This window comes from Hetaerina americana, unplaced genomic scaffold (genome assembly GCF_022747635.1).
Source record: "Hetaerina americana unplaced genomic scaffold, ioHetAmer1.1.p SCAF_4, whole genome shotgun sequence".
In the NCBI taxonomy this organism is placed as follows: Eukaryota; Metazoa; Arthropoda; class Insecta; order Odonata; family Calopterygidae; genus Hetaerina; species Hetaerina americana.
Genome location: NW_027286985.1, coordinates 95242087 through 95269097, shown reverse-complemented (window position 1 = coordinate 95269097; position 27011 = coordinate 95242087). Strand labels below are relative to the sequence as shown.

At 43.2% G+C, this 27011-nt stretch overlaps 1 protein-coding gene across 1 annotated transcript; it reads right to left on the bottom strand.

The window, feature by feature from the left end:
- LOC139692517 (uncharacterized) lies at nt 1–27011 on the bottom strand. Its single transcript, XM_071590737.1, has 6 exons — nt 26767–27011; nt 10427–11209; nt 7499–7871; nt 5525–5838; nt 5155–5365; nt 1–2181 (listed from the first exon to the last, which is right to left on the bottom strand). The coding sequence occupies exons 1-6, from the start codon at nt 27009–27011 to the stop codon at nt 121–123; spliced, it is 3987 nt and encodes a 1328-aa protein (XP_071446838.1). The 3' UTR covers nt 1–120.

Sequence of the window (27011 nt, the reverse complement as noted above, 5' to 3'; positions counted from 1 at the left end):
TATATATATATATATATATATATATATATATATATATATATATATATATATATACACACATATATATACATACTGGGGGATTTGTCATCATCAGACGCCGTCATTATTCCGCGTAAGTCTTCATGGTGCCGGGGGAAGATAGAAGTCCCACCTGTGCCCTTGGCGCGTGTGACCCATGGTGAGGATCACGAGGGCCACGGCCATGACCAAAGCTATTATGATGGCGGCCTCGGTGCGCCCGTCACCTTCCACTCTCTCGACGGCCGTCAAGAGCACCTGCCGCACGGTGCTCACGGCCGCGTTGCCGCACGCCCTAGCCAGCCGCCCGCTCAACTCCCCAATCCCTGGCAGGTCCTCGGGATCCTCTGGGTCCTCGGCGAAGTCCCCCTTGTCCCCCTTACCCTCCTTCCCGCCGCTGTCCTCCGACTGCGACCTCCGCGGTGGAGCCCGGCGCCTCACCGTCGGCACGCTGGGTGTTCTCCGCCTGCCGCCCGCCGGCCTCCGCGCCTGGGGGCCCTGAGGACCCGGTGTCGCCTCGTGCGACTCCCCCCCCGCGGTCTGGAACTCCGATACCACGAGCTTCCTGGCCGAGATCTCCCCGACGCAGAGCAGGGCCACAGCCCCCATCGGGGGCGGGGGCGGCATCATTATTGGCCTCCCCTGGGTATCCTCCGTTGTCGGCTGCGACGGGAAGAAGTAAGGTGGCGGGATGGAGTATGAGAAGGGGTGTGGCATAGGCTGCGTCTGGGGAACGGGCGTCGGGGGCCTCTGCGAGGGCTCCTCCGGCGGCGAGCGAAGTTGGGCGAAGGAGGGCGGGGGCACTGAGGGGCTAGGCTCATCGGACGGAGCTGGGGGAGCGGGGGTGACGATCTCCGCTGGCCTCGGGGTTGGTTTCGGGGGCCTGGGGGGTGCGATGGGCGGCATCTCCACTGGGGTGATCGTCGCTGAGTGTGGCTGGATCGGACTCTCTTCCACCGAGGGGACTTGCTCGGTCAAGAGAATGGGTCCGGCTGGCTCCAGGACCGGCGGCTTGGTCTCAGCGGAGGGAGCAGGAGGGACGGGAGGAGGCGGTGGAGAGGAGACGGAGACAGGAGCGGCGGGCTCACTGGGCGGGGAGTCCCCCAAGGGGGGAATGGCGATGGGTAGCGGGGGGATGGACGGGGCCTCGGGCAGTGTGCTGTTACCCTCGGGCCCTCCCTCCTCTTCCGCCACCGCAGCGGGCGTCGGCACCCTCTCCTCCACGCTCCGAGGGGAAGGTTCGCCAGCCGTCGTCGGGACGGGGACCTGGTCCGCGTTCTTCTCGGCCTGCTGGGTGGCCCTCCTTGTGGCCGCCTGTCTCCGCTGCCTCCTGGCCGTGGGTGGCGGGGTGGGCGGGGGCGTTGGCCACGTCACTGGCGACCTCCTACCAATCACTTCCGAGGTGTGCCCGGACTCGGTGGGCGGCGCGCTCTCCTCCAGTGCGCCATCCTCCATGCAGTACTCGTAGGGAAGCGGGTCCGTCTGGATGGCAATGGACACCTCGTCCGGCGGAGCCGAGAGGCTCTTGGCTGACGTGATGCTCTCGGGCGCCCGGTCCGAGCCGAGGGTCAGGTGGCCCTCGACCACCTCCTCCCAGGAGCTACGCTCGGCCGAGTGCGTATGTCCCCGGCGGGGGGGCCGCGGGGGCGGTGGTAGCGGCCGACCCCTCATCTTGGACACCACCTCCCCCGCCGTCAGCTCCTTGACTCTCTCCTCCGCCGATTCCATGTCCTCGGAGGGTGGGATGGATGAAAGTAGTGGGGTGGAGGGCCGGCGCCTAACTGGGGCACGGGGAGGGCCCGGGGTAGCGTAGCCACTCCTGGCCGGTCTCTGTGGCGGCGGTGACTCTTGCCTCTTGGCCTTCCGCCGCGGCACGGTGAAGAACTCGGTCACGGTTTTCTGTTTCCGGTGTGGCCTCGGGGGGACGGACACGGAGGCCCTTGAGGGGACGGGCGAGGACCCCTCCTCGTTGTCCCTCTCCTTGGACCTCCGGGGGAGGCTCCTGGTCCTCCTCGGAGCCACGGGGGCTAACAAGTCCCTCGAAGGGCTGGCATACTCTGGGTCCGGAGAGGTTAACACTGTCGCAGTGGTGAGGGTGGGGAAGATCTGTGCGCTGTCTGAGAACTGCTGCTTCAGTGACACGTTTGTGGAGGAACGGTCGAACTGCGGAAGGAATTGCTTCCATTAAAGAAAAAACTCTCAACTATCAATGGACAACGCTATCTTGGTTAGGCAAAGTGCTCACTGCCCCACTTTGATGTTTGGAATTGAAAACCTGGGAACAGGTGTTGCGTTGCCATTTTGGCGGCTCGAGTTAGTAAGACGCGATAGGTATTAAGGTGTGAAATAATATTTTCGGCCGAATTACCTATTAAACTTGACTAATGCCGACTGTTATACTTTTAAGTAGCGGAAAACCTAGGGTTTTAATGCGGAAGAAATGAAAATTGCCATTTATTTCCATTTTTGAGGATAAGGCTTTGTCTGTTGGTGCTAGCTTATGTTCTTATTTATGCAGGTCTGGTCTGCTGACACGAACTCATTTATTTCATTGTTTTCAGATTTTTCACAGAGACGTGTTACATTATTCGCAGCCGTACGGAATGATATAATATATATTTTTAGGAAAGTGGAATGTACCAATGGAATGAGGATAAATTTAGCAAAAACGAGGCAATGCTGTTTTCCAGATAGATAAAGGCTAAGTTAAACGTTAAAATAGTAGGGTAAAAACTTGAGTAGTTTGAACAGTTTACCCTTCTTGGAAGTGTTTTGGATCAGAATTGTCGAAGCGTTTAAACGTTTTCAAAAGCAATAACGAAAAGAGGGTCTCTTTGTAGACACAAAGTTCAAAATACTATGTATTTCGTATCCATTTTCCTTGAGGGCAATGTTCTAATATTTTTACACTAAAATTCATACTAACTTCCTATTTCGTAGCACTGAAACTTCATCATTGCGAATAATTATGAAGAGTGCCCTTATTGATAGTAATTAACAATGGAAATATTTGTAACAAGAAATGTTTTTAGTATTCTCAATGGCGAAAAGTCATGATAGTGGGAGAGTGAGTACTTGGTTCAACAGGCACATTAAAAGTGGGTAACTCGGCATAAAACACAAAATGCCTATATTCTCATTTTTACTACCTGAAATATTTGGCTCGTTTTTTCGCGGCGGGGTACTTTCGAAAGGATTCCGAGTATTTAAGTTTCAGGAATAGAAGCTAGACGAAGGTTAGGAGCCAGGCGAAAGGTAATCCTCGCGGCATCTGTTCCTCATTAGTGCGGCCATTGAGTAACAGTGCCACTTTTAAAACCTTATTGAGGAAGGCAACGGAAAACTAACTGCATTGTTCACCCCAAGATAATAATATGGACGCGATTTCAAAAATGAGTCTTGGTAAGTACGAGACTCGGTTCACTGTCTGTCGTGCCCGGCAGCGAGAGAGGAAAGACTTCCACGGCCGCAATTCCATGAAATCCTTTCATAGCAAACTCGACAGCAACGGCAAAGAAGACCCAGAAGAAGACCTAAACAGTTAGAATAGATACTGGTATTGTTAGGAAAATGTTGAGGACAGGAAAATTATGAAATATAAAGCGAGAAATGGAAAGGGTAATTACAGATGTTTTAGGCCAGGGCGAGGTGAGATGGAATGATAAGGGGGATTTTTGGAGTAATAGTTATAGAGTAATATACAGCAGAGGGGACGAGAGCCAGCGAGGGGTCTCAATATTTTTCCAAAAGGTAGGAAGAATAATATGAAACATAAAGTAGGCGAGTGATAAAATATGATTTGCATAAGTAAAAGTGTACCCAACGAACTTGGTCATTACTTAGATCTACGAGCACATGGAAAAAGAAATAATAGAGAGGAAAATAGGTTATACGAAAAATTAGGAGAAATAACTGGAGAGAAGCAGTGATCCTGGATATTATAACCCAACGGTAGGCGAAGGAAGAGACGGAAGTGAGGCAGGGGACTACGGTACACTACGAAAGGTAACCGTGTGTTACAGATGAGAAGATTTTGATGATGACATGAGAGGGAAATGGAAGAATGTAAGCGCATATCGGTAGAAGGTTTTACAGAGAGATAAATAAAAACTGAGGTGGGAAACAAAAAAGGTGAGAGAAGCGGAGAAAAAGACGAAGTTGACCAATATGGTCAAAGTAGTGAGACACAAAAAGAAGAATTACGTTAGGCAAAGAGGTTTTCAGAAGGCGGTGGGGCTTAATGAATGGGGTGTTGAGTAGTATGTTCAAAAGTGCTTGTTAATTTTTTATATGGAGCGTGGTTTTGTACGGAGCTCTAATGGTGACGTTGAAGCAAGGCTATAAAGCGTAGGTTCGAGGTTTTAGAAATGTGGTTGTGGACAATTATGGATAAGATGACGTGGACAGAAAGGGAAACTAACGGATAAGTACTAGGCATGGTGAGACGGGATTGCTGGGATATATCCAAAGGAGGCAGGGGAGATGAATGTAGAGCTTCTGAATTGGTGATAGAATATTAAAGACTGGTAGAGGAGAGGAAGTTTAGCGGAGTACAGGATATGAATGAAAATGTACGTCTCCTGTATGAAAAGAATATACGTACCTCTTGGATGGAAATAAGTGAGGGCAGAGTGTTAGCGGAACGGAAGAACAATTAAGGGTGTCAAGGTCTATTTTGTTAGGCTATTTTGTTTGTCGTAGAAATGTAGCGATGTTCAGTCTGGATACATCAAAAAAATATATTTTAAATGGTAATAAATCAATAATATTAGCAAAAAATATTTAAACATTGGAATTTGATTGAAAAATGAATGGAGGGCATACTACTTGTGCTGCCAACACATCGTTATGAAAACATTTACCGCAATGGACACTGAAGTACGAACACTGCTGCTCGATATCTTTCAATATCTTTGAAGACGCAAAGGGCGCATCAAATTATCCAGTAATACTTGCTATTTAAATGCTAACCCATGCACCACAGCTATACTCAATACTCAGCATCATTCTGTGATATCAGAAATTAGTGTAACCAAAATTAATCAGTAACTTGGAGTCAATGCGTACAGAGTCAAATAGTCCTTGACTAGCTTTCGAGGTCAAAGGGCGAGCTGTGCATTCTTTGGGGTAGCTCACCTCCTCCATCCGGACCTCCTCTGTGGAGATTCCGCGGCTCTCATCAAGAGAGGTGGCCGAGTGCTCGTAGGCGCCACGGCGCCTCCTCTTCGGCGGTGCCGGGGGTGCCAGATCCACGGCCTGCACCTCGGCGCCCATCTCCTCCTCCTGCTCGCCTCCCCCCCTCCCTCCCTCGCCCTCCTCCCCTTCCTCGCTGCCTCCCAGCCACCCTCTCACCCTCCAATCTCCGCCTCCCTCCTCCTCCCCCATTCCCCTCATCCTCTCCCGCCCCCCCTCCGCGATCAGGCTCTCGCCCAGCAGCCCCCTCTTATCCTCCCCACCCCCCGCCGCTTCCTCCTCCTCTTCTTCCTCCGGCCTCCTCCTCCCCCACCCCTCCTCCCAGTCGTCCCTCACTAGGCTCTCGGCCATGATAGCGCCCTCCACAAGCACCGGCCGGCCTTCCCTCCACCGCATCCCCGCCTCTTCATCCTCTTCCTCCTCCACCGCCCTCTCACTCTCTCCCTCCTCCTCCTCCCCGGCCTCCAGAGGAGCGATGTCCTCGCACTCCGCAGCCCTAACGATTTTACCCTTCCTCCGGAAAGGACGCTGAGGCGGGAAAGTCATGAACCCCTGGTCGATGACCACGCGCTGCCTGCCGGCCGATGCCGACCTCCTCGAAGGCCTCTGGGGTGGCGTCATCTCCACCTGGAACAGGTGCCGGGCTCTTAGTCTGAGGGCTCCGTCAGGAGGAGCCGCGAATCAACGGCCATGGGCCGTGGATTCGCTGCCGCGTGGCATTAAAATGGGAATGTGTTTTAGTCCTTTTTTCCTCACGACGAAAAAAGTTAACCAGGAAAAACGAAGAAATGTATAAGTTAAAGATTAACAGAAAGTTAAAAGAATAACGAAGTTCACTTGGGAAATTCGATTAAACTTTCGAGCAAAAGAGAGAAGCTTATTTACTTACTCTGGCTTCACCTGCTCGTTGGAATTCCCTCGCCTACTTGGCCAGAGAGAAAGATAGAGCGGATTAATAGTCCCCATGATGCGGCTAATAGGCAAAAAATCTCTGCCTTATCGAGCAAACTCACAGTGAGAACCCCGCCGCGACAGCACTGCTGCGATTGTCATCCTGATATTTTACCGCCATCGAACCACCCATCCCATCTCTCCCATGGGTCTAAATTGGGGTCGTACTTAGAAAGAATCAATTGTTCCATCCCACAATTCTATCGCCGAAGGCAACGGCTTTAAAAGCCCAGGGCTACGACCACTACTTAATCGATGATTTTTCGAGTTCAATTTTTATCTTTACCTGAATGCAGTAACTTTTATAAAGTTCCAAAAAAATATGTATTCGCAACAAGTAAGGATCCTTTATGTCTTGTCTAACAGAACTTTCAACTAATTGGGATGCTATGAATAAATGACACAGTTTCAGGAGTTCAAACTTGACACTTGGTTTTTTTGCATAAAGTAGTTTTATTTAGAATATAGGTTTCGTTACAGCAGATGTTACGCTGTAATGAAACCAAAGTCGTAATTAAACTATTTAATGTGGAAAGGCCAAGTGTCTTCTTCCGTTTCTATGGATAATGTTAAATTACACTAATGGTCTTAACTAATACACATATTCTAAGATTAACTGAAATATATCATTACTAAGCAATAAGTATTGCCAAATATGTATTTATATAAAATAACGATATCATTTAATCACTTTTGTTTAACCTATCAAAGGCACCTTACTTATGTACATCTGTCAAATAAGTTGACTCCACATCTTTATGAATTCAGTGTTTTTGCTAGTTTTTCTTTTGATATTATCATTCCGAAACGGAACGACATTTTCAAATGCATTTTGTTATGTTAAGTGGATGGAAAGGATAAATTGAGCTTCTTACGGCATCTTTAAAGACTAACTATAACAATATTAGTTAGTCGAAAATAATAATATAAAAATCATATAAAAATTGTATTAATTATTTTAATAATATATTGATAATGATATATATATATATATATATTAATTATGTAAAATATCAATGTAATATCATAATTATATAAATATTGCAAAAAATAATAAATAATTATTTAATATATTCAAACGTTAAATGGAACAAATGAATTGATTGTCGTGATAAGAACGTACTAAGTCAGGAAAACACGGCATTAATGTCACACAATATGATTATGAAATAATAATAAGCATAAATACAGTAATAAAATGTTTAACAGCAGTGAAGGAAAAGGGAGGCTTATGTAAAAATCATTTTGTTTTTCCGACTGTCTGATTAAATGCCTCCATATTTTTGTGTATTCACAGTGACCTTTTTTTATCGCCAGGGTGGGACATGGCCCCTACCTCAACCATCTCCTCCTCCTCCGCCCCTTCCATCTCCTCCTCCCCCTCCTCCCCCTCCGTCTCCCCATCCTCCGCCCTCCCCTGGACCCCCTCCCCCGGGGGCCGGAGGGCGTCTCGGATCTCCGAGGAGATCTCCTCTCCCCGGCGTACGTCGTCCCGACTGAGGCCCTTCTCCCGCAGGAAGAACTCGTCCGCGTCGATTTCCTCCAGAACCCCCGGCCTCCCGCCCACCCCGCCCCCAACGTCCTGCCCCGTGCTGCCCCCACTCCAGCTGCCCCCGGGGACGCTACCCCGCAGGCTGCTCGTGCTGCCGTTCTCTCGAGCCGGGGACCCTGCCGTCTCCTCTTCGTCCGCATAGCGGATGTCCGTGAACCTGTTGGCGGCCACCAGAAGGTTGAAGGTTAAGCGATAGGCCGCGCATTTGCGAGGTCTTAGGCCTGCGACCCGTTTTTCAGAGCTGTAGACGAATCCGCGGGATTTCTGAGAGCAGTCGAGACTGCCGCGTAAAACTCAGCGAGTCTCGTGCTCTTCGATATGCACAAAATTGGGAAAATACATGTGTTCCCATCGAAACTCTCTGTTTGAGACATCTACAAAGATTTTCAGCTCTGAGAAAGAGGTCCAACTCATATATTGTATTTTCATTTTGCTGGCTCAACTAATTGCAAAAACAGTCATGTAACAAAGGAGTAAGTAAACTTCAAGACACTGCGGGAGATACCACGAAAGTAGATTTGGATTGAGTAGTCCGTTAAATCTGCATTACAATGAAACCATTTACAGAGTGTAAAAATCATTCGTCTTGATCGAGATTCGAACCCGGATCCCTCGAGTGCTTTGGCAAATTTAGCTACTGAGGCGTCATGTTACACTCCAAAATTTTGGGGGCTTTAAAGGAACAAGATGTTGCGACGTAATACTATTGTAATAAATTGGCATTTATTTATAACTTATAAAATATCTACCAAGAAAATTATCTCAACGCATATTATATATGAGTATTATTTTTAAAAGTTTTAACACTCACAGATTAATTTTTGAATCAGAAACGGCTTCAATAATATATGTATATATACATATATATATATATATATGTATATATGTATATATGTATATATGTATATATATATATATATGTATATATATATATATATATATATATATATATATATATATATATTCAATATTATTTAGCAATGGTTTAGAAAAATGTTGGATTCCTTGAGCTGGTCTCAGTAGGAGGTTCGTTTTGGCGGTTTACTCTTTCCAAAATAATTTAATTCAGTTTAAAAAACTATTCCACTGTGATATATTGGAAAAATAAATAAAGACGGCGTAATTAAAATAAAACTCCCTTAACAAATTTATCGTCGAAATGTAAATGTTTGTTGACTTGTTTCTTCAGGAAATGCGGCGAATGTAACGGCGCCAGCGCGATTTTGCATAGGTTTAAAACGACCAAAAAATAGTATATGAATCACGAGGGTAGTTCGAAAAGTTCTCGGAATGGAATAGAAATAAACGACTTACCTCAGTGAAACCTTTTTAGTTTTCAATGTAGTCTCCCTGTACATTAATGCATTTTGTCCAGCGATGTTCCAGTCGATGTTTTGATCACATCTCAAAACTTTGATTCCTTCAGGCCAGCAAAATACCCCTCCACTTCGGCCATAAATTCTTTCTTTGTGAGGAGATAATCTCTATCCACCGCCGAAAAATTAGAGCATGGAGAAGATATGGAAATCTTATGAAGCCAAATCAGGCAAATAAAGTGGGTGTGGCGGCAACAAGTTGTATCTTAGTTCACGTATTTTTGCCATGGCAACGACGTTTGGGCGTGCATTGTGTAGATGAAATATGACTTTTTTTCCTGCCACACATGGCTTTTTTTTCGTGTATCTTTTGCTGTAGTTTGTCCAGGAGGTTATTGTACTGTTTTCTAGTAATTTTTAGACCAGTGGGAAGATAATCTATCAGCACAATCCCTTTCGCATCCCAGAAAACTGGGGCCACCACTTTTCCGATCGACCGTACGTCCTTTACCTTCTTTGGTGGTGGTGAATCAACATTTTTCCATTGCTTTGACTGCACTTTTGTCCCTGGGTAATAGTAGTAGACCCAAGTTTCATCTATGGTTACAAATCGGCGCAAAATAATTTGTTGCTCGCTCTCAAAATGGGCCAAACATTTTCTGAAATTTCCATTCTAATGCGTTAGTGATCCTGTATCAAGAGACGCAACACCCATCTAGCAGATAATTTTCTCATATCCAATTCCAATCCAATGTTAAAATGTGATGCCCATTCAGATTTCATCCCTATAACCCCAGGGATTTCTTGCACTTTCGGTCTGTGATCCTCCATAAACATTTTGTGCACTTTTGGAATAATTTCTGGGTTGATGGCACATTTTGGCCGACCACTACGCGGATCATCATCTAAGACTTCCCGACCAAGCTTAAACTCGTTTTCCCACTTGGAAACAGTTGAATATGAAGGCGCAGGGTCCCCCAGAGTGTTCTGAAAGTCGGCTTGAATTTTCTTCGCTTTCATATCTTTCTTTACAAAGTATTTAATCACTGTTCGAATCTCAAATTTTTGCCATACTCACAATCTCTACACGGGAACAACAACAGAGAGATGTCTTGACCACAGATCTCATCCCAGAGCACTGACATGTTACGAGTGTACTCATAAAGGATTACCTATAACTACGCGGGAGGTGATTCCGAGAACCTTTCAAACTACACTCATAGCATCACTATCGCTTCATGGATTGACAAAGTAGAGGGCGAACAATCAGATTAGCCAAGAGGGCAATTAACTCATTAGCCAGGGCTCAATCGGGAAGGCCACGAATGTGTCGAGCCTCGACAAAACACCGGTTCAAAGCTCGACATTTTCGAGTCCTTTCCGAGCCGGCACTCACCTCTGGGCCCATCGTGTTCCAAAAGGGACCTTTTTTCTCGGGGGGGGGCCCGCCACACTGCCGCCGGCGTTGTCCTCGTCCACCGGGGCCCTCTTCGAAAAGAACTCCCCCCTCGCCTTTAGCTTCCTCTCGATTATCCTCGGGTAAGTTCGGAAGTCGAATAGATGCGCCGCCGTGCGCTTCTTCTCCGTCCTCAGCGGCCTCTCCATCGTGTCGGCCGCCGAGGAGGCCGAGTCCTGCGTGGTGGAGGCCTCCGCGGCGGCCGGGGCTGCCGCCCCCTTGCCCCGCATCAGCCCCTCGGGCACTTTGAATGTGGGCCGCGGGATGGAGCGCATCTTGGAACGGAGGCGCCCCGCCTGGTTGCGGATCTTTCGCTTGATGGTGGTGGCGAGGGGTCCGCCGCCCCCCCGGGCCCTCGCCCCCCTACGAAGGGGCAGCTCTTCCAGCCCCGAGGACTCCACCTGGCTGGTGGTCAGCTCGCAGTCCGTCCTCGAGTCAGCGGTGGGCGTGCGGGAGAGAGGCGGGGGTGAGGGGGAAGGCGGCGTGCCCTGGATCTCCTCCATGGCCTCCTCCTCCCCCGCGCCGTCCGCCGGTGGCGGCCCAGGGTCGTCTTCCAGTCCAGAGCGCAGGAACTGCCGCTCCAGCTCCTCCCGGCCCCCGTCCGCCGACGCCTCAAGCCGTTGCTTCATCTCCTCGGGGTCTTCGTCCGCCTCCCAGCCGAGGAAGACGGGAGGGGGCGCTGGGCGTGGGGGCGGCGCCGCCACGGGCTCGTACTCGTGGTCACTGCAACGGAAATGGGCATGGTAAGGGTAAGGGTAAGGTAAGGGTAAGCTTTGTGACGGGCTCCAATCTTATTCTGATCACACTATGATTAGAGATAATATTTTATTTTCCTTCTTCTAAGTGAGCGGCATGAAACCCAACTGAAACCGATTACCTAGGCAACCGCGGGTTGCTGAGTTATTGGTTGAAAAATCCATTTTTCTCTGGAAATTTAATGTCCTCAGTAATGAGATAGCAAAAGTCCTACCAGTTGTGCTGGAAAGGAATAGCTCTGCTATGTTTGATAAGATAATACATATATCTCTTAACAGATTACATTCTGAATGCTGTAAACTAATATTTAAGTCAAAAAGTTCCCTTCTAGAAATCGTAACTTGAAATTTAACGCTTTGCTTCCTTTCGCATCTGTTTCGTTGATGATTTTCCAGAGTTGTGAGTAAGATTCGAATGAACTATCAGTAACTGAAATATATGAAGAATTAATTATAACAACTAAAATATGGCAGAGCATTGGTTAAATTACCTTACACTTTGTGAAGATATTTAGATTTTTTAATTCAAAAAGCGTTGATTAAAAAAACAGAAATTTATAGAAAATTAAAATGGAAGTATTTACTGCAAACTAACGCAATAATAATTTTTTATGCTAAAGAGAATAATGAGTTGAAGTTAAAAGTATACTACTAGTTTTTTATTACTGGTGTTTAATATCATTTTTAAATTTACTTAATTTAGGGAGAGGCTAAAAATTAAGTGCCTAGACCTGCCTTGACCTCAATCAACAACTGGTTTTTTATGCGTGAGAATCGTGGTAATTTATCAAAAGACGGAAAGCATCGCTTAAGAATCGCCGGGAAAAATCATTAGAATAATATAAGCTGCATCTATTTATTTTATGGCTATTTCAAGCACATCCAGTCCAACTTTGATTCTAAGAAATTAATAACTAATGTAATTCAATAGTTAATTTCACGTGTAAAACGAGTCTCTGTTACCGGAGTTGAGATAATTATGCTATAAAATATAAAATTGTTACTTTTCTTGTTAATTTAGCAATTTTAATTGAAAAGTCTTGTTATTATTTTTAATAATGTATTGATAAATAAAATAAGTATCCTGGTTATTCATCAACGATCATGAATTTAAAGGTATTGCGCGTGTATATAAGTCAAAATTGAGACCATAAATGTTACAACTTCAAATGAAGAGCAGTGGTAGTCATTTGTAGTCACAGCGTCAGTCATTTGCAGAGTTTATATGGGCAAGTTTCCCACCTATGTTTGGAAAGAATTGGATTTGGAAAGCGTTCCTGAAACTCAGCCATTGGGATGTTCTATCTCTATCAGCAATCGCCAATAGTTCCTTGTCTACGCAGAGATTCTCTGCTACTTCAATTACCGCCAATCACTTTCCCTTTTTATGAAGAAACTATATGAACCTACCCCGAGAGTTTTCAATGCAACTTTACTTTTATTACTTTTTTTATGATTAAAAACAAGGACAAAAATTTCACCGCGAAAAGTCGTGAGTTTATATTATGTTTTTTTTTACATTTATTCTTGTCACAATTCTATGCATGAACAAATGGAAAGGTTAAAAAAATCGACTGTATTTGGAACCGTTCCCTGATATACCCATCAATCAACGATTTTTTTCGCTCATAGTTTAAACGTCCCATAGTCCCTTCCTCTCCTGCAACCATGTATTACCCTAAAGCTTCCGTCGTTAGGCTCGAGCTTACCGGGACCATTCTATGTACCTATCTATTCTATATTTTGTGGATAAAAGTGCCGGCATGGTAGTGTAAATAAGATGTGGGCATATTTAATGACATTGAACAACTTTGGGAAGAACTCACGTGTGAAATCTCGCAGGTAATCTAAGAGGGTGAGGTGGAAGACCTGCGATGGGAACGCCTCCAGTTGCCTCGTGCTACCCCCGGACGGTTGGTCGATGCAACTTGAAATTCAGTGGTGTCATGCGAGGTGGCTAAATATCGGGGGCATAGAAATCGACAACTCCGGCCAAATCTTCGCTTCTGATGTTTTGGCGCGAAGGGCTACTAGTGAATTTCCATCGAAGCCAAGAGAAACTAATTGGCAAAAAACCTTAACAAGTTGAATTGGAGGTGGAAACTGTGATGGTGTTTCGGCACTTGTTGGAATGCTTAATTACCATCGTCCAAAACCAAATCCCGTTGAGACACAAGGTTTGTATAAAAAGTATCGGTAACAATTTTTTCCAGACGTATGGGTGAAGTGCTGAATTGAGTCCGCCGGTTAAGTGTGCGCATGATCGCAGATCGTATTGGCATCAATGAGACCGTGACAGTGCACACACTGTTATCACTGAAAATTTGGCGATGCGAAAGATCTGCGCTAAACTCGTCCCCAAGGTCTTGACGGTCAAGCAAGAGCAGAGTCGAGTGTCTGCTTCCGAAGACCTTCTGGAACGGCAAGGCGACGATTCCGATTCCCTAACCCCCTTATAGGCCCAACTTGACACCAGCAGACTATTTTCTATTCCCAAAAGTGAAATCCTCCCTCCCTTAGAGGACGCCACCATGGGATCCTAAGTGCCGTCAAAGAAGATTACACGCGTACCTTTAAGAGCCTTCTGTCTAACAGGGAGCCTTCAAGTCGTGGAAAAGCTGCTGGAAAAAGTGTGCCAACGCTCAATGGATGTACTTTGAAGAATTTAGAATCATTGTAGTGGTAATATCTGAAATAAATCTATTTTTCCTAAACGTTTCCCGATACTTTTTATACAAAACCATGTAATTTGAGAACCCGTTCGGTTTACCAATAAGTTCTAGTAGCCAATTTTATTTCAATTCAACTTGCTTCTTCCCAACAAGTTCTACTTGGTCCTCCCAACATGCTTCGCTCAACGCTCTAACCCCCGAGGCTACAACGCCGCTCTTTAAGCTTGATGGTTGATTCTCCTTTTTTCAAATGAACTGAATATATTAATTTCTTCAAATAAACTCTTTATTTATTTTGGTTGGTTTAACCTTAATGTACATAATTATTGAGATCAATACGAGTTCTACGATTTTTCTTTCCTAGCAAAAAAACTGCTTGTTATACATTCAATGTACAAGATTAAGAAATACTATCAAATTGTTATAATACGGGATGGATAACAAATCAAAGATGATAGTTTTGGAATCTCTTCTAATGGAAATACATATGAACAAATTTGCATGGAACTTTTATAGAATTATGAATGAATTACCACGGTCATATTTGGACTGCGTGAGTGGAGCGATTCGGTTTAGCTCACCATAATCTTGAGTCGGAAATACTATAAGATTTGGTAGCTTTGCTTAAGAGTTCAGGAGTGTCTCGCGATCCAAAACTTGGAAATTAAGACCAACTACGAGGGAAAACTGAAAAGTTTCCAACGCAGCAAGTAGACAAGATAAATAACACATTTTCAGGCGTAATAATATGGTGGAAATCCTTTGTGATGAATGAAGACACTTAGCTTTTCCACGGAGAGTATTTTTATTACGGCCTAGGCTTCGGTATAGCGTAACATCTTCATGTTCACCTGAAGATGTTACGCTGCAATGAACCCTGGGTCGAAATAAAAATACTCTCTGTGGAAAACTTCTTTCGAAATAAATGAGACATTTTTTTCGTCAAATTTATGTTTATTTTCAAACATAGTCTCCTTTTTAGTCAGCACACTTTTTCCAGCGAATCACTAACTTTTTTCTAACCCTTCCAAAATAGAAGTTGACGTTTTCCTAAGTAAAACAGGCGTCTGCGTAATCTATAACCTCTTCATCAGATAAAAATCTCATTCCTCCTAGCGGAAATTTAAGGTTAATAAAAAGGAAAAATTTGCTGAATCTGGTGAATACGGTGAGTGGTCAACCAATTTAAAGTGAAATTCTTGAATTTCCGTCACAATGACCACCGAAGTATGAGCAGGTGCGTTGTCTTGATGAGAAAGCGCTTTCTTTTTCTTCAAATACGGCGTTTTTTTTGGAATTTCTGCCTTCCGTTTGTCAACTAATCATGCATAATACTCTCCAGTCATTGTATTCTCTTTTGTTGATAATCTACGAACACGATTCCGTGACTAATCGAAAAAACAGTTGCCGTCATCACCCCGGACTATAGAACCGTCTTTGCCTTTTTCGGAGCAGGTTCACACTTGGCTGTCTTCACTATATTCACCGTTCTTTCGTCTCAGGAGTGTCGTGATGGATCAATGTTTTATCTACGGCTATGAATCGTCGTACTAAATCTGACTTACATCGCTTAAACCGCTCCAACAGGCCTTCGAAAAGTTCATTCGAGTGCGTTTTTGGTCCAAGCGTGGCAGCCAACGCACTGATAGCTTACACATTTCCAATTCTTCAGTCAATATATAACCAACATGTTCTTTCAATATGCTCATAGCTTCTGCTAACCTTAATTTGACGGTCGCATAGTACCATTTGGTAAACTTTTTCGATGCTATCGGTGGTTATCGCAGTTTTTGACCATCCTAAACGCTCATAATCAGCCCAGCTGGTTCAGCCACGTTTAAAGCCAACTGCCCAAAATTTCACGGCCGTATATGCTGCTGTATATTCCCCGTATACAACGTTCAACTCTTTCATGTATACGCTCAAAATATCCAGTGATAAAGATGGAAGTATCACTAGCTAACGACCTAAATGCAATCCAAAAGTGGTGCGAGATGTGGGATCTAGAATTAACTATGGAGAAAAGTGTTTCGATTATTTTTTGGAGGAAGAATATTTCATTCGGAAACACTTACACAATACAGGGAACCAACAAAACAGACGTAGAATTGATCAAATACTAGGGTGTCACGATAACTAAGGATATGTCCTGGGGAAATCACATTTGTCATATTTGCGGAATTGCAAATAAAATGTAAGGATTCATAAAAAGAATACTTGGGAATTGTAATTAGAGGGTCAAGGAGCTTTGTTATTTCATGTTAGTTCTGCCCCACCTTGAGTGTCCTGCAAGTGTATGGAATCCTAGTGAAATAGGCTTAATTTTGGAACTAGATCGAGTGCAACGTAGAGCAGCTAAGTTTGTGAAAAGTTGTTATGAACAAAGCAGCAATTCCGCAACAGTATTGGAATAATTAGAATGGAAGCCGCTAGTTCGCCGTAGTTTTAAATATAGTTTAAATATACTGCCTAAATTTGAGGCAGGTTACTCATCTGAGGAGGTTAAAGTCATATTGCAGACCCCGATTTACTAATGTAGATCAGATCACGTACGTAAAAGCAGGGTGATTTATAGTAGAACGGATAGATTTAAAATGCCATTTTTCCTCGTACTATTAGAGGTCAAAATAGATATGACACCAATCATGGAGGAGATAATTAGAATTGGTTGTGTATTTATTTTGTCGGTATCTTGAATGTTCTTTCTGTGTGTTAATTTTTCACTTAATTAAACCATCTTTTTAACAGTTGTATAGCACAATTTTAACGAATGTATCCCATAGTTAACTATTTTTTCATTTAAGAGCTTTCTTTCGTGCGATTAAAATTGTTTTAGTGCATGATCAAACTCATATTTGTATAGAGGCGATATGATAGGGATTTTTCATGCATAGTTTGCGACATAAAACCCCCCGCCACACGCCCTTGCGGCGGCTTACGGGGCATTGTGCACATGTACATAGTTATAAAAATTTGATTTGCGTAGGCGTATTGCGTTTTGAAAATAAATATTTAATTGTAGCTCGATATTCAATGTTTTCCCTCTTCACAAAAACCCTCCAAAGGCTTATTCAAACGATTGTCAAACAATAACTACAAACTTGCGACTACATTTTAATGCACACGCAAATGAATTTTTCAACTTTTGTTGAAGAGTGCTGCCATCTTCATGTTGAGGTCGAAAACCTTTCAAACAACCGTCGTATTTGGAATACCTCCAATTCTGTGAGATATATTCTACCATGGTCTAATGCCATTACTATGTACTCAGTACAAAATGCCCTAATAATCGCACGAGGTACGGAATAAAGGCTTCACAGATGATATTTTCGAGCGAAAAAAATAAACTTGTTCTTCAATGCCAAAAAGATTTATTACCCTTTTGAAATAAATATATTGATGTGACCACCATGAGCAAATACGATAAATTTTTAATACAATTCTATCATATTTTGCGCTAAAGAAATTGCAATAAACGATATCAGCAATATGATATTAATTGGATTGATAACTAATTTTTACGAAGGTAACAAATATTGTTTGACACTTAAGTGACTCCGTAGTTTTAAAAATTTCCATAATATATTTTTGCGTTAAAATCCCAAATTCCAAAATAAATAAATTAAAAAAGACAAATTTTTGTCTCAAGTGCCTTGATATCCTTCAAGATTTTCCCTTGTGGAGGAAAGCGTAACGCCAGCGTATCTAATGCCTTCGAATGAATAGAGTGGACAAAAAATATAATAGGATTGCAGAAATTCTACCCAGGGGCTTAGAAATTGGGTCCGATTTTCTCGGAGGCATTCATGGCGGGTGGCATGGGATGAATGGAATACGTCTGGAGGGGAGAAAGGGAGGCAGGGGATGGGGCGATTGAGGGGAGAAGGAGGGCAGAAATAGTCGGAGAGCGGAGTGAGCAAGCCAAAATCTTAAAGGGGACGAATATGTTTTCTCGACGAAGGTATTGGCCGTTGGTTTACCTTCCTCTTCCGGCTAGATAAAAGATAAGAACAGATGCCGTCGGAGCTTCTCGCCACTTGATTTTGGTTCGAACTGCTAGATAATTCAATGAATTGAGATATTTTCCGATGCAAATGCAAAGAAAGAAATCAGAAGATAGTAATCCTGTACACGCTACACGTAAAATGCGTTCGAAAGCTTCAATTTTTGGTCACTGATTGAAAATGGTAGCGATAAGATTGTATTAGCTTTTTCATTTTGATTAAGCTTTTTTATGGCGAAAACAAATCTGCAGTCTTTTGCAAACGTATTAAAGTGTTTCATGTATACTGAAGCCAATTCCAAAGCCAGCACAATCAGCGACAGAACTGTTACCTTGCGACATTACTATCCACTTTTAACCGATTCAAAGCCTCGTAATATTTACAAGGAAAACAATAAAGGAATAGAAGTGTTTACATATTTAAATTTACCAATAGATTCATTTCATAAAATCGTTATAACCCTCTTGGGGTATTTAACCTTCATTGATAAAAATCAATCGACTTCAGTTCAAAATTTCTACCTTATGGTTATCCTTCATTCTTTGAGACATTTTATTTTCAATTCTTCAAAAAAATGGTAATTAATTAAAGAATATTTGTTTTTAAATATAATTCTACGTATGAGTGAGGGTTTACAATGGCCATTTGATTTAGGTACCCCCAAACAGTGTGTATATTCGTCCGCGGAAGTTCCTAACAATACATCCAAGGTGGAAATTGAGAGCTACATAATATTCGTCTAAATAATAAGTCGATTTCAAAGTTTAACATTTCATGACAAAATTCACTAGTCAGAGAAAATCACAGCCATCTATATGAAGGTTGGTTTGACAGGTGAGAGTAGAGCTCACCTAATACTAATGAGCCCTACAAAGGGAGTAAAATGCACTCATTAAGGGTATTACTCCTTATGTCGCCTGTGATTTCCCAGAAAGATCCGGCATCCGAAAAGTCATGTTAAAAATATATATATATAAATAATAAAGAATATATTATAATAATATAAAATATATAAATCGTAAAAATACATAAATAATAAAAAATATATTCGTTAGAAAAGATTTTTAAGGACATTTTTAGTTTCCTACAAAGCTACATCTTTTTTCAACATTGCCATCGTTCACTTTTAAGCACCTTCTGTAACGTTGCACTAGCTTCTTTAATCGCCTAGAATTGAAGTTAGCCGCCAAATTGAAGCAGTTGACATGTCTTGAGTTCTTCGTCGTCTCAAACCGCTGTGCACCTAGTTAACTCTTTCAAATGAGAGTAGAGGAAACAGTTGCTAGGTGCAAGGTCAAGTCATCTCCGTCTTTTAGATAGCGGTCCAAACACGCTTGTCCACTCAATATTATTTGCTCTTTGTGTTTGTCGATAAGTCATTTTCGGTACCCACCCAGCACGCACTTTGAGATAGACAAACAAGGGTGAAAATCGATCAGATCACAGTTCTTTGCCCAATTACTGAGCCATTTCATTGGCCTGAGTACTGGTCCTGTCACTTCGCTCTTCGTCATGCATATTGGTGCGGCCATTTCTGAAGCCTCGGCACCTTTCCTTCACTTTTTACTGTAGTTCCATAAACTAGGCACAACTCCTGATGTATTCGGGTGGATGATGTTTCTTTTGCACACAAAAGCTTAATAACATACGCACTTCGCAACTGACGGGAGTAACGGTTTTCGCGAACATTGTTACCTGCACTCATTAACAGGCATACGACTACTGAATCAAAACAATAAATCCAGTGGATATAGAAACAATCAATAAATGGATCTGCATCATTATAAAGCCAACAAGCAGTTATCAATGAAATAGATCATTTGGTCTAATTGATAGTTGAGATTATTCTGTTCCTTCTTCTATGGACACGTTGCACATTAGCGTATATTCATTTAGGTTGACGCAATATTTTTCAGTTATTCTGCATTTATTCCTAAGTACCCGTGTATTCCTCTCCGTGTTATTTTACATTGTATCCCTTCATCCATTCGTTGAAAATTGCAAGTTGCACGGATTATGCTGATGAATAAAGACTCAACAATATACCGTTAAGTGGCGTATGAGTTCAGTAAGTAAAGTTTGTGCCACTACCAATTTGAGTACCGTCGGGCCCTTTGGCTGCCTTTAAGTTAGAAATGTGCGGATCTCCGAATACCAGATCGTCCTAGAAAACTGCAGTCGTCAAACGGAGAGTAGCTGGTCTCATACTATCATGAATTAGTGAATTTCACACGCATTATGATATGGTGTGAATAACTTACACCTTTTGATCCAACTTAATATTTTTTTGGCGTTGGTGTTGAACATTTCGTGGCAGTTTTTGTTCAACATGAGTATATTATCACGCATATAGATTTAAAAATAGAAAAATATTAAATTAAATGTAAGTTTCAAATCGCATTGAAGAACAAGTAGATCGCTAAATGTGACCATGTGCTTAGTCTTTTCACACGATTTGACCGACGAATCTCATATTAGACGACCGATAAATTGCTTACTGATTAGTGTATGTGAATTTTCCGCATGACTGCTACTCACTTGCTTCCCTCTTCGATAATATTTTAAAATTGCTAGTCAATTATAGTTGGATTTTACTCATAACTGTAAGTAATTGGAATGTTTAATATGATGTAATAATTGGAACTTTCAGTTTGCCACCAGGGATTATTTTGATTAAAATATATTGATTTGCGATGCCGAGTTTAAAAAAATGGAATATTGCCATTGTGATTTTGGTAGAGCTTGAGTGTTTAACATCCAAATTAAAATAATTGGACGTCCTCACCTCAATCACTTTGATTGGCTCCATAGTTCCTTTTCTGCGCTCACGTTGTCAGGCCATTGCGTCGAGTGTCGTTTCGAGAAAGGATTGGTTTGCCGACCATTATCATGCCACGGTAATTTACTCATTTCATTCCTAGTCAGATTTAGGGACTGAGATATGACAATTTCCTGAGTATTAACCATTGGTTGTTCATCAAGGCACAAAAGATTTACATCACTGGATTCCTTGAATGCGTGAGTTTTGTAGCTTTCTAAATACAGTAGAAAAAGTTAAGTCATGGATTGAGCTAATAATTCTTTAATTTGGGGTTTGTAATCAGTTGGTCTATTTCAGTCAAGTAATCTTTCTGTAACCCGATTCATGTATTAAAGAAAGTCACTCAATGAATACATTTCAACTATTTCTAACATTATCTTTGCAATTATTTGTTCAAGAGAACTTAAATCTAACTCTAAGAGTGCCCTTTCGAATACCTGTTGCTTTGATCTTATTACTTATGACTTCCGCCTGAGTGTGGAAATTTTTCGGAGTCTTTGCAACAAAATGCTTATATTTAGGAAGTGTTTCATAAAATAAGACTAATATCTAAGAATAGAAGAAAGTTTTTTCCAATATTCATCTGGAATCTTGAATACATACGAGAAAAATTATTTCAGCCTAACATTTAAGATAAAAACATAGTTTTAAGACTTAAAATGCATAAAAATTTATTAAGGAGTATTTACGTACGTAACTAGTATGTAAAAACAAGGAAATAGATTAAGATTATTAAAAGGGATAAATTTGGACGGTTTTCAACGCCTAGCTACAGGTGGGAAGGGTGACAAGACTAATATTAGACTGAGAATTACGACAACGCGGAACTGCGTTCACTTTTAGTGTGCCATTTTATTACGTTCGTAAATTGGGTACGTAATTAGATTGGAGATGGATTGGAGGTTCATACACCTCTGAATTTTAACTAGCAGCGTCCAGGGTGAAGTACAAGGTGACTGCGTAACTAATCGAACTACCTTTTCTTTGGCGGAGAAGCTATAACATGGTTTAGAAATGATTTCCTAAAGTTTAAAAACATATATTTGCTTCTCGTTCTTTTTGAGATGAAGAAATTAAGAGGTATCCAGTTTAAACATGAAAATAGTTATAAATAAATTATTGCATTATCCGGAAGCATAGTTAAATGAAAATCAGCAGCAAAATACTTCTATGTTTGATAATTTCTTGTTAAAATGAGCCTAATATCACAAAGAAGTCGATGAAAAGCTATTTAGCTAATATGGTGTATCCTGAAGAGAAAAATTGGTGAAATATTTAAGTTTGCAAATAAATTAGTGCTGAATAGTATCTCACATAGTGGTGGATATTTTGCTGATTAGAAATAGAAGAGGTGGGAAAGGATCAAGATAATTCAGATGAAAACATAAGACTGTTCTTCAAAGAGTTGAATATTCATTATGACCCTGTACAGTTATGCTAGAGGATTGGAAAGGTAAGGTGGCTATCGTACAGGCTTTCCACCCAGAAGGCCCGGGTTCTAATCCCAGATATTGCAGATGCTTTTCAATGGTATCACATTCCCTATTTGAGGTGCTTTATGGAGGGCACTTTCAGTGAGTACGCCGTCCGTCGGATGGGACGTTAAGCTGTGGACCCCTTGGAGCCTTTCGTAAAGAGTAGGCTAATGCCAACTCTGGGTTTCTCTCCACCCTTCATCCTTTCCTGTTGCCTTTCTCGGTTGCCTCCCCTAGATACTACTACCTCAGTAATGCTAAAAAGTTGTGAATAAAAAGTTTTTCTCTTCACATAAATTGGTAAATGGTAAAAATTGGAGATTAGAGTTCAAGTCTTCATGAAGGAATACAGCCGAAGGGCACAGTTTTGCTGTTTATACAAGTATGTACTCGCTCTAAGCAAAAAAAGTGAGATTTTTAATACAATCTATATTTCTTGTATCCAAACTCCACCCAAAAAATGACGGGACATCGTTTGTTGAATGTCAATTATCACAATTAGATATTTATTCGCACAAGTGCCCATGAACTCAGAACTAGGTATTTTAGAATGACCGCTGTTTCGGTTTTATTCATTCCTTTTCCACGCCGTCTTGGCTTGGAGCAGAGTATTCCCCAGTCGAACAAAATTAAAATCAATAGTTTACTTGTTTTTCTCATAGAACTTTAAAATTCCCCAAAGAAGTGTTTTTATGTATCCGAGGTCAATATTTCCCACCAAACGGTCATATTTTTGCACAATTTTCAAAAAAAAAATTTCTCGAATATTAATGAAGAACTAGATACAATGTTTGTGCACAGGAAAAAGTTCACTGCATTGCAGTGGAAAATGTTCAAAGGCATTTTCATCCAGCGCTCTAAAAATGAAACACCTTAGAAGTGCGAGGTCGAGGTGGTACGATAGTGCGGGGATGTAAGCGGAGAAGGCCCACCTTCAGGGAAATCCCCCGAGGGATAGAGGAGGAGCCAAAGGAGGAGAGTGGTACCAAGAGCCTGGGAAGAAGGATGGACTAGAAAACATTTTCACTGCGATACACGCCGAGCGGAGAGTCGGAGGAGAGTACGCAGCGAAAAGAAGCTATGGGACATATTTGTGTCCGCGGAGGATGAAACAAAAGTGTGGTTCACGTGCGAATATATCTAATGATTTATTTCGTTTGGAACGTGATGACGATGGCCGGATATCTTTAGCACCTCAATCATCGTGCACTCATGGAAACACTTGGGTGAAGGTGGAAGACAAGCAGGACGTCCAAAACTCAATCGCTTTTCTTAATGATTGAATTTTAAAGTTATTTGAGGACTGTTCTGGATATGATTGAAACAAATAAAAACGTATTTAAAAAAATTTCATAATAACGCATTAACATAACCTCTAGCTCAGTTGCTTGGAACAAATAGAAATATATTTTCAAAGAAATTATAATGATATACTATATTAACGTACTCTCTAGCTCAATTTACAATCCTAAGCCATTAACTACCAGTCAAGCGAAATATTTAATTTTTGTTAATTTCCTTACAAATTTCTTTGCGCCATTTCGATTAAATTTCCAGCATACACTCTCGTACTCCGATCAATGCTTCAGGCTGACGAATAATCACGAAGGTTTGGCAACGTTTGATTAACCAGTTGAATTCTCCGCGTGATATTACAAACTAATGTATTACAGCAATAACATTCTCATCAAAAATATTATATGGTATAAACAGAAGTGCAAGTTAACTTTACTTCAAACCCGGCTGTTAGAATGCCATATTATCCATACATTTGAACATTTATGCATGTGTGTTATCATTTATGGCAATTTTAAGTACATTACGATAATGCCATTAACACCATTAGTCGAGTTGGAATCATTGAACGCGGCAGTACTTCGATATGTATGGTTCGATACACAATACTTCTACCGATGTCTTTGGAGGTGGAGATCATTAGTTTTCATGTTCATTTCATAGTTTAATTTCTCCTTCTTACTTTTTAATTCTAACTTGCCACGTTATTGGATACATTTTTACGACATTTGTATGCGCATGTGTATTTTAGTTGATAGTATATGTATTTGCATGCATGCAAAATTAAAAAGGTTTTCGAATGAATATCGCATTCGCCTCAGTGAGTGTAGATTTTTATGAATTTGTTGGTCTTGCCTGTGGTTTTGTCCTCTTTTACGGGTGGTGACCTAACACCCCCCGCCACACGCCCCTGCGGCGGTTTGTGGGATATTATGTAGATGTACTTTCACAGCTGTGGATTCTGGGAGTGATGGCAAACGGCCTCTGAATATCTTCCATCCTTACCGGAGAGCCTACATAATTAAGCATTCTAAAGGTCAGCCTAATTTTCTTAACCCGTCCCCACTTGGCATGAGGATGTACGTCTGGTAGGGGGGGGGGGTGAGGGAGGGAAGGGTTAACGTCCACTCGCGAATGGATGTGATGCGCTCAGTAAATCGGTGTCGCTGTGATGACCAAACATTTCGAAGGAATGCACACTCCTGCTCGGTGAAAGTCAGTCACTTCATTATGATTTCCCAGATCGTATTGCTCTGGAACTCGGCGTCAACCCGCCACGGCCACACTTCCCTCCGCCGCATCCTCCCCGGCTCCTCCATATGTCCTCTCTTTTCCTTTCCCTCCCTCTGTTTCTCGCCTCTTTCCCGCTAGTTATCCCCTTCCAGCATCTCTCCCTAATTCTCCGTCGTCTTTTTTATTCCTTTCCACGGCAACCCCACTTTGCGAAAGCACTGTCCTATTTTCCAGCTCACTCTTTGTGCACTGTGAATCATTTTTGTCAATCTCAAATAAATCCAGATTTTTCCGTGCATACTCCCACTCGTGTTATTTCTCGAACCAATTCTCTTTCAATACGGTTGGGTAAAGTTTTCACCGCTTCATGTAACACGCATAATACAGGAGCAGTTGAGAGGGTTTGCGCTGAAAGCTTTATCCTCTCTATTCCTCAAGAATCTTGGATAGTCTGCATTCTTGAATTTACGGGAGAAAATTTCTTGTGCTTAGTTTCTAAGCGTTTCAATACTGCAAATGATTCCTACTTCCCCGTTATAGACCTTCATCCTTATAAATACCAACTTAAGATTATTATACTATATTTTTGTATTTTTCATACAAATTCGATTATTCCGTTTTTCCTGCACTTTTTTCTACTACATTCTTAGGTAATCTACCGATTAAGGTACATTTTGGATGGACACAACTATAAAATAATTCTCGTGTCTCTCTCCCTACATAACATAACCCAAAATCCTATTCTACAGCATGCACCTCTTCATCTCTGTGTACTTCCTTTCTCCCTTCATCCCGCCATACACCCCTATCCTATTTCTCCCCTTCCTCGTTTGCCGAACATTCTCCCCTCTATCACTGCCTTCAACATGCAACTGCCGACCAGAATGCTCTGCGCCCATTTTTCCTGCCTCCTTTTGATTTCTCCCAGCAATCCCCTCTCCTCCCTCACCATACCTAGCACTTCCTTGTTTCTGCTATATTAATATTAACATTTGAACACTTCAGTATTATGTATCTACAGTTTTTGTCTCCTTTATCAATTGCTCGGATGTTCTTTATTAAGAAATATGCTTAGGTGTTTTATTCAATATTGTCTACGTAACGACTAGGTTTGAATGCCGTCATAAAATTGCGTGAACTCTGAAACAGTCATCGCCACCACGATACCTTTGATTCTCTCGTGGGAGAATCTGGCCGTACACAATAATCCACATTCCGCCCCGTTTCCATCCCCTGACACTCAGTACCCCCTCCGTCTCGTCCCTTCCCCCACGGCCCCCCTCCACCCCTCTTGGCTGCCGCCTCCCTTTCCCGGCGCATGGCACCGCTCCCTCCACTCCCACGGCATGCGAGAGCGCGCCGAAATAGCCGTCGACGACCACGGGCCCCCCCGGCGGAGGTAAATATATGCGAACCCCGCAAGCTCACTGGGACGCCCAAGAATCGAGGAGGAAGGGGCAGGGGGGAACTGCCACCCTATATCTCTCTCTCTCACGGGCGGATCGTCGCCGGGGGCCCTCGGTCGCCCCCGTCGAGTGTAGACTGCCTCCCCCGCGACGACCAAGCGCCCTCATCGGACGCTCGCCTTCCATCGATGCTGCAATCCCTCTCTCTCGTCTCCCACCCACCCCCCGCCATTCCTCCCCTCGCCATCCCCTCCCTCTCCTGTGCCTTTGAAAGTTTCAACTGCCGACGCCCTAACGTACCGCCCCCCTTAACACCCCTTTCTACTCTCCCCCCTTCCCAGTGGGAAAACACTTCCTCCGGTCCTTTGTCGATTGTTCTCCGCGCGTCGAGGGGGGCTCTCTGAGCTCTTCCGGCCGTCCCAGCACCTTCCAGCCGCGTGCACCACATTCCCGCCCCCAAGCGATGTCGACTCTCTCTCCGTTACACCCCGCAAGCTCACACACACACACACACCCACTCTCACACGAGGGTGAGAGAGAGAGCACTTCTCGCCGGATGCGATGCCACTCCCACCGCGGCCACACCGCCGTCGTCCCGTCCACTCTCGCGGTACTCACCCCATGGTGGTGCGGTGGTGCTTCCACAAGGCGGCGATGGCCGACCGCTCCGGCAGTAGGCTGTCCGTCTGGAAGTACTGGCACGCGCAGCGGACCTCTCGTCCCTCTGAAGGGGTGCGAGGGCGCAGCCCCTCCCCCCGCCTCCTCTCTGCCCCCGCCGCCCCGGGGGCTGCCACCTCCTCCTCCTCCGGTGGTGCCACCCCCCGCCTCCCGCCTTCACCCCGGGACGGCGATCGCGTCCCCAT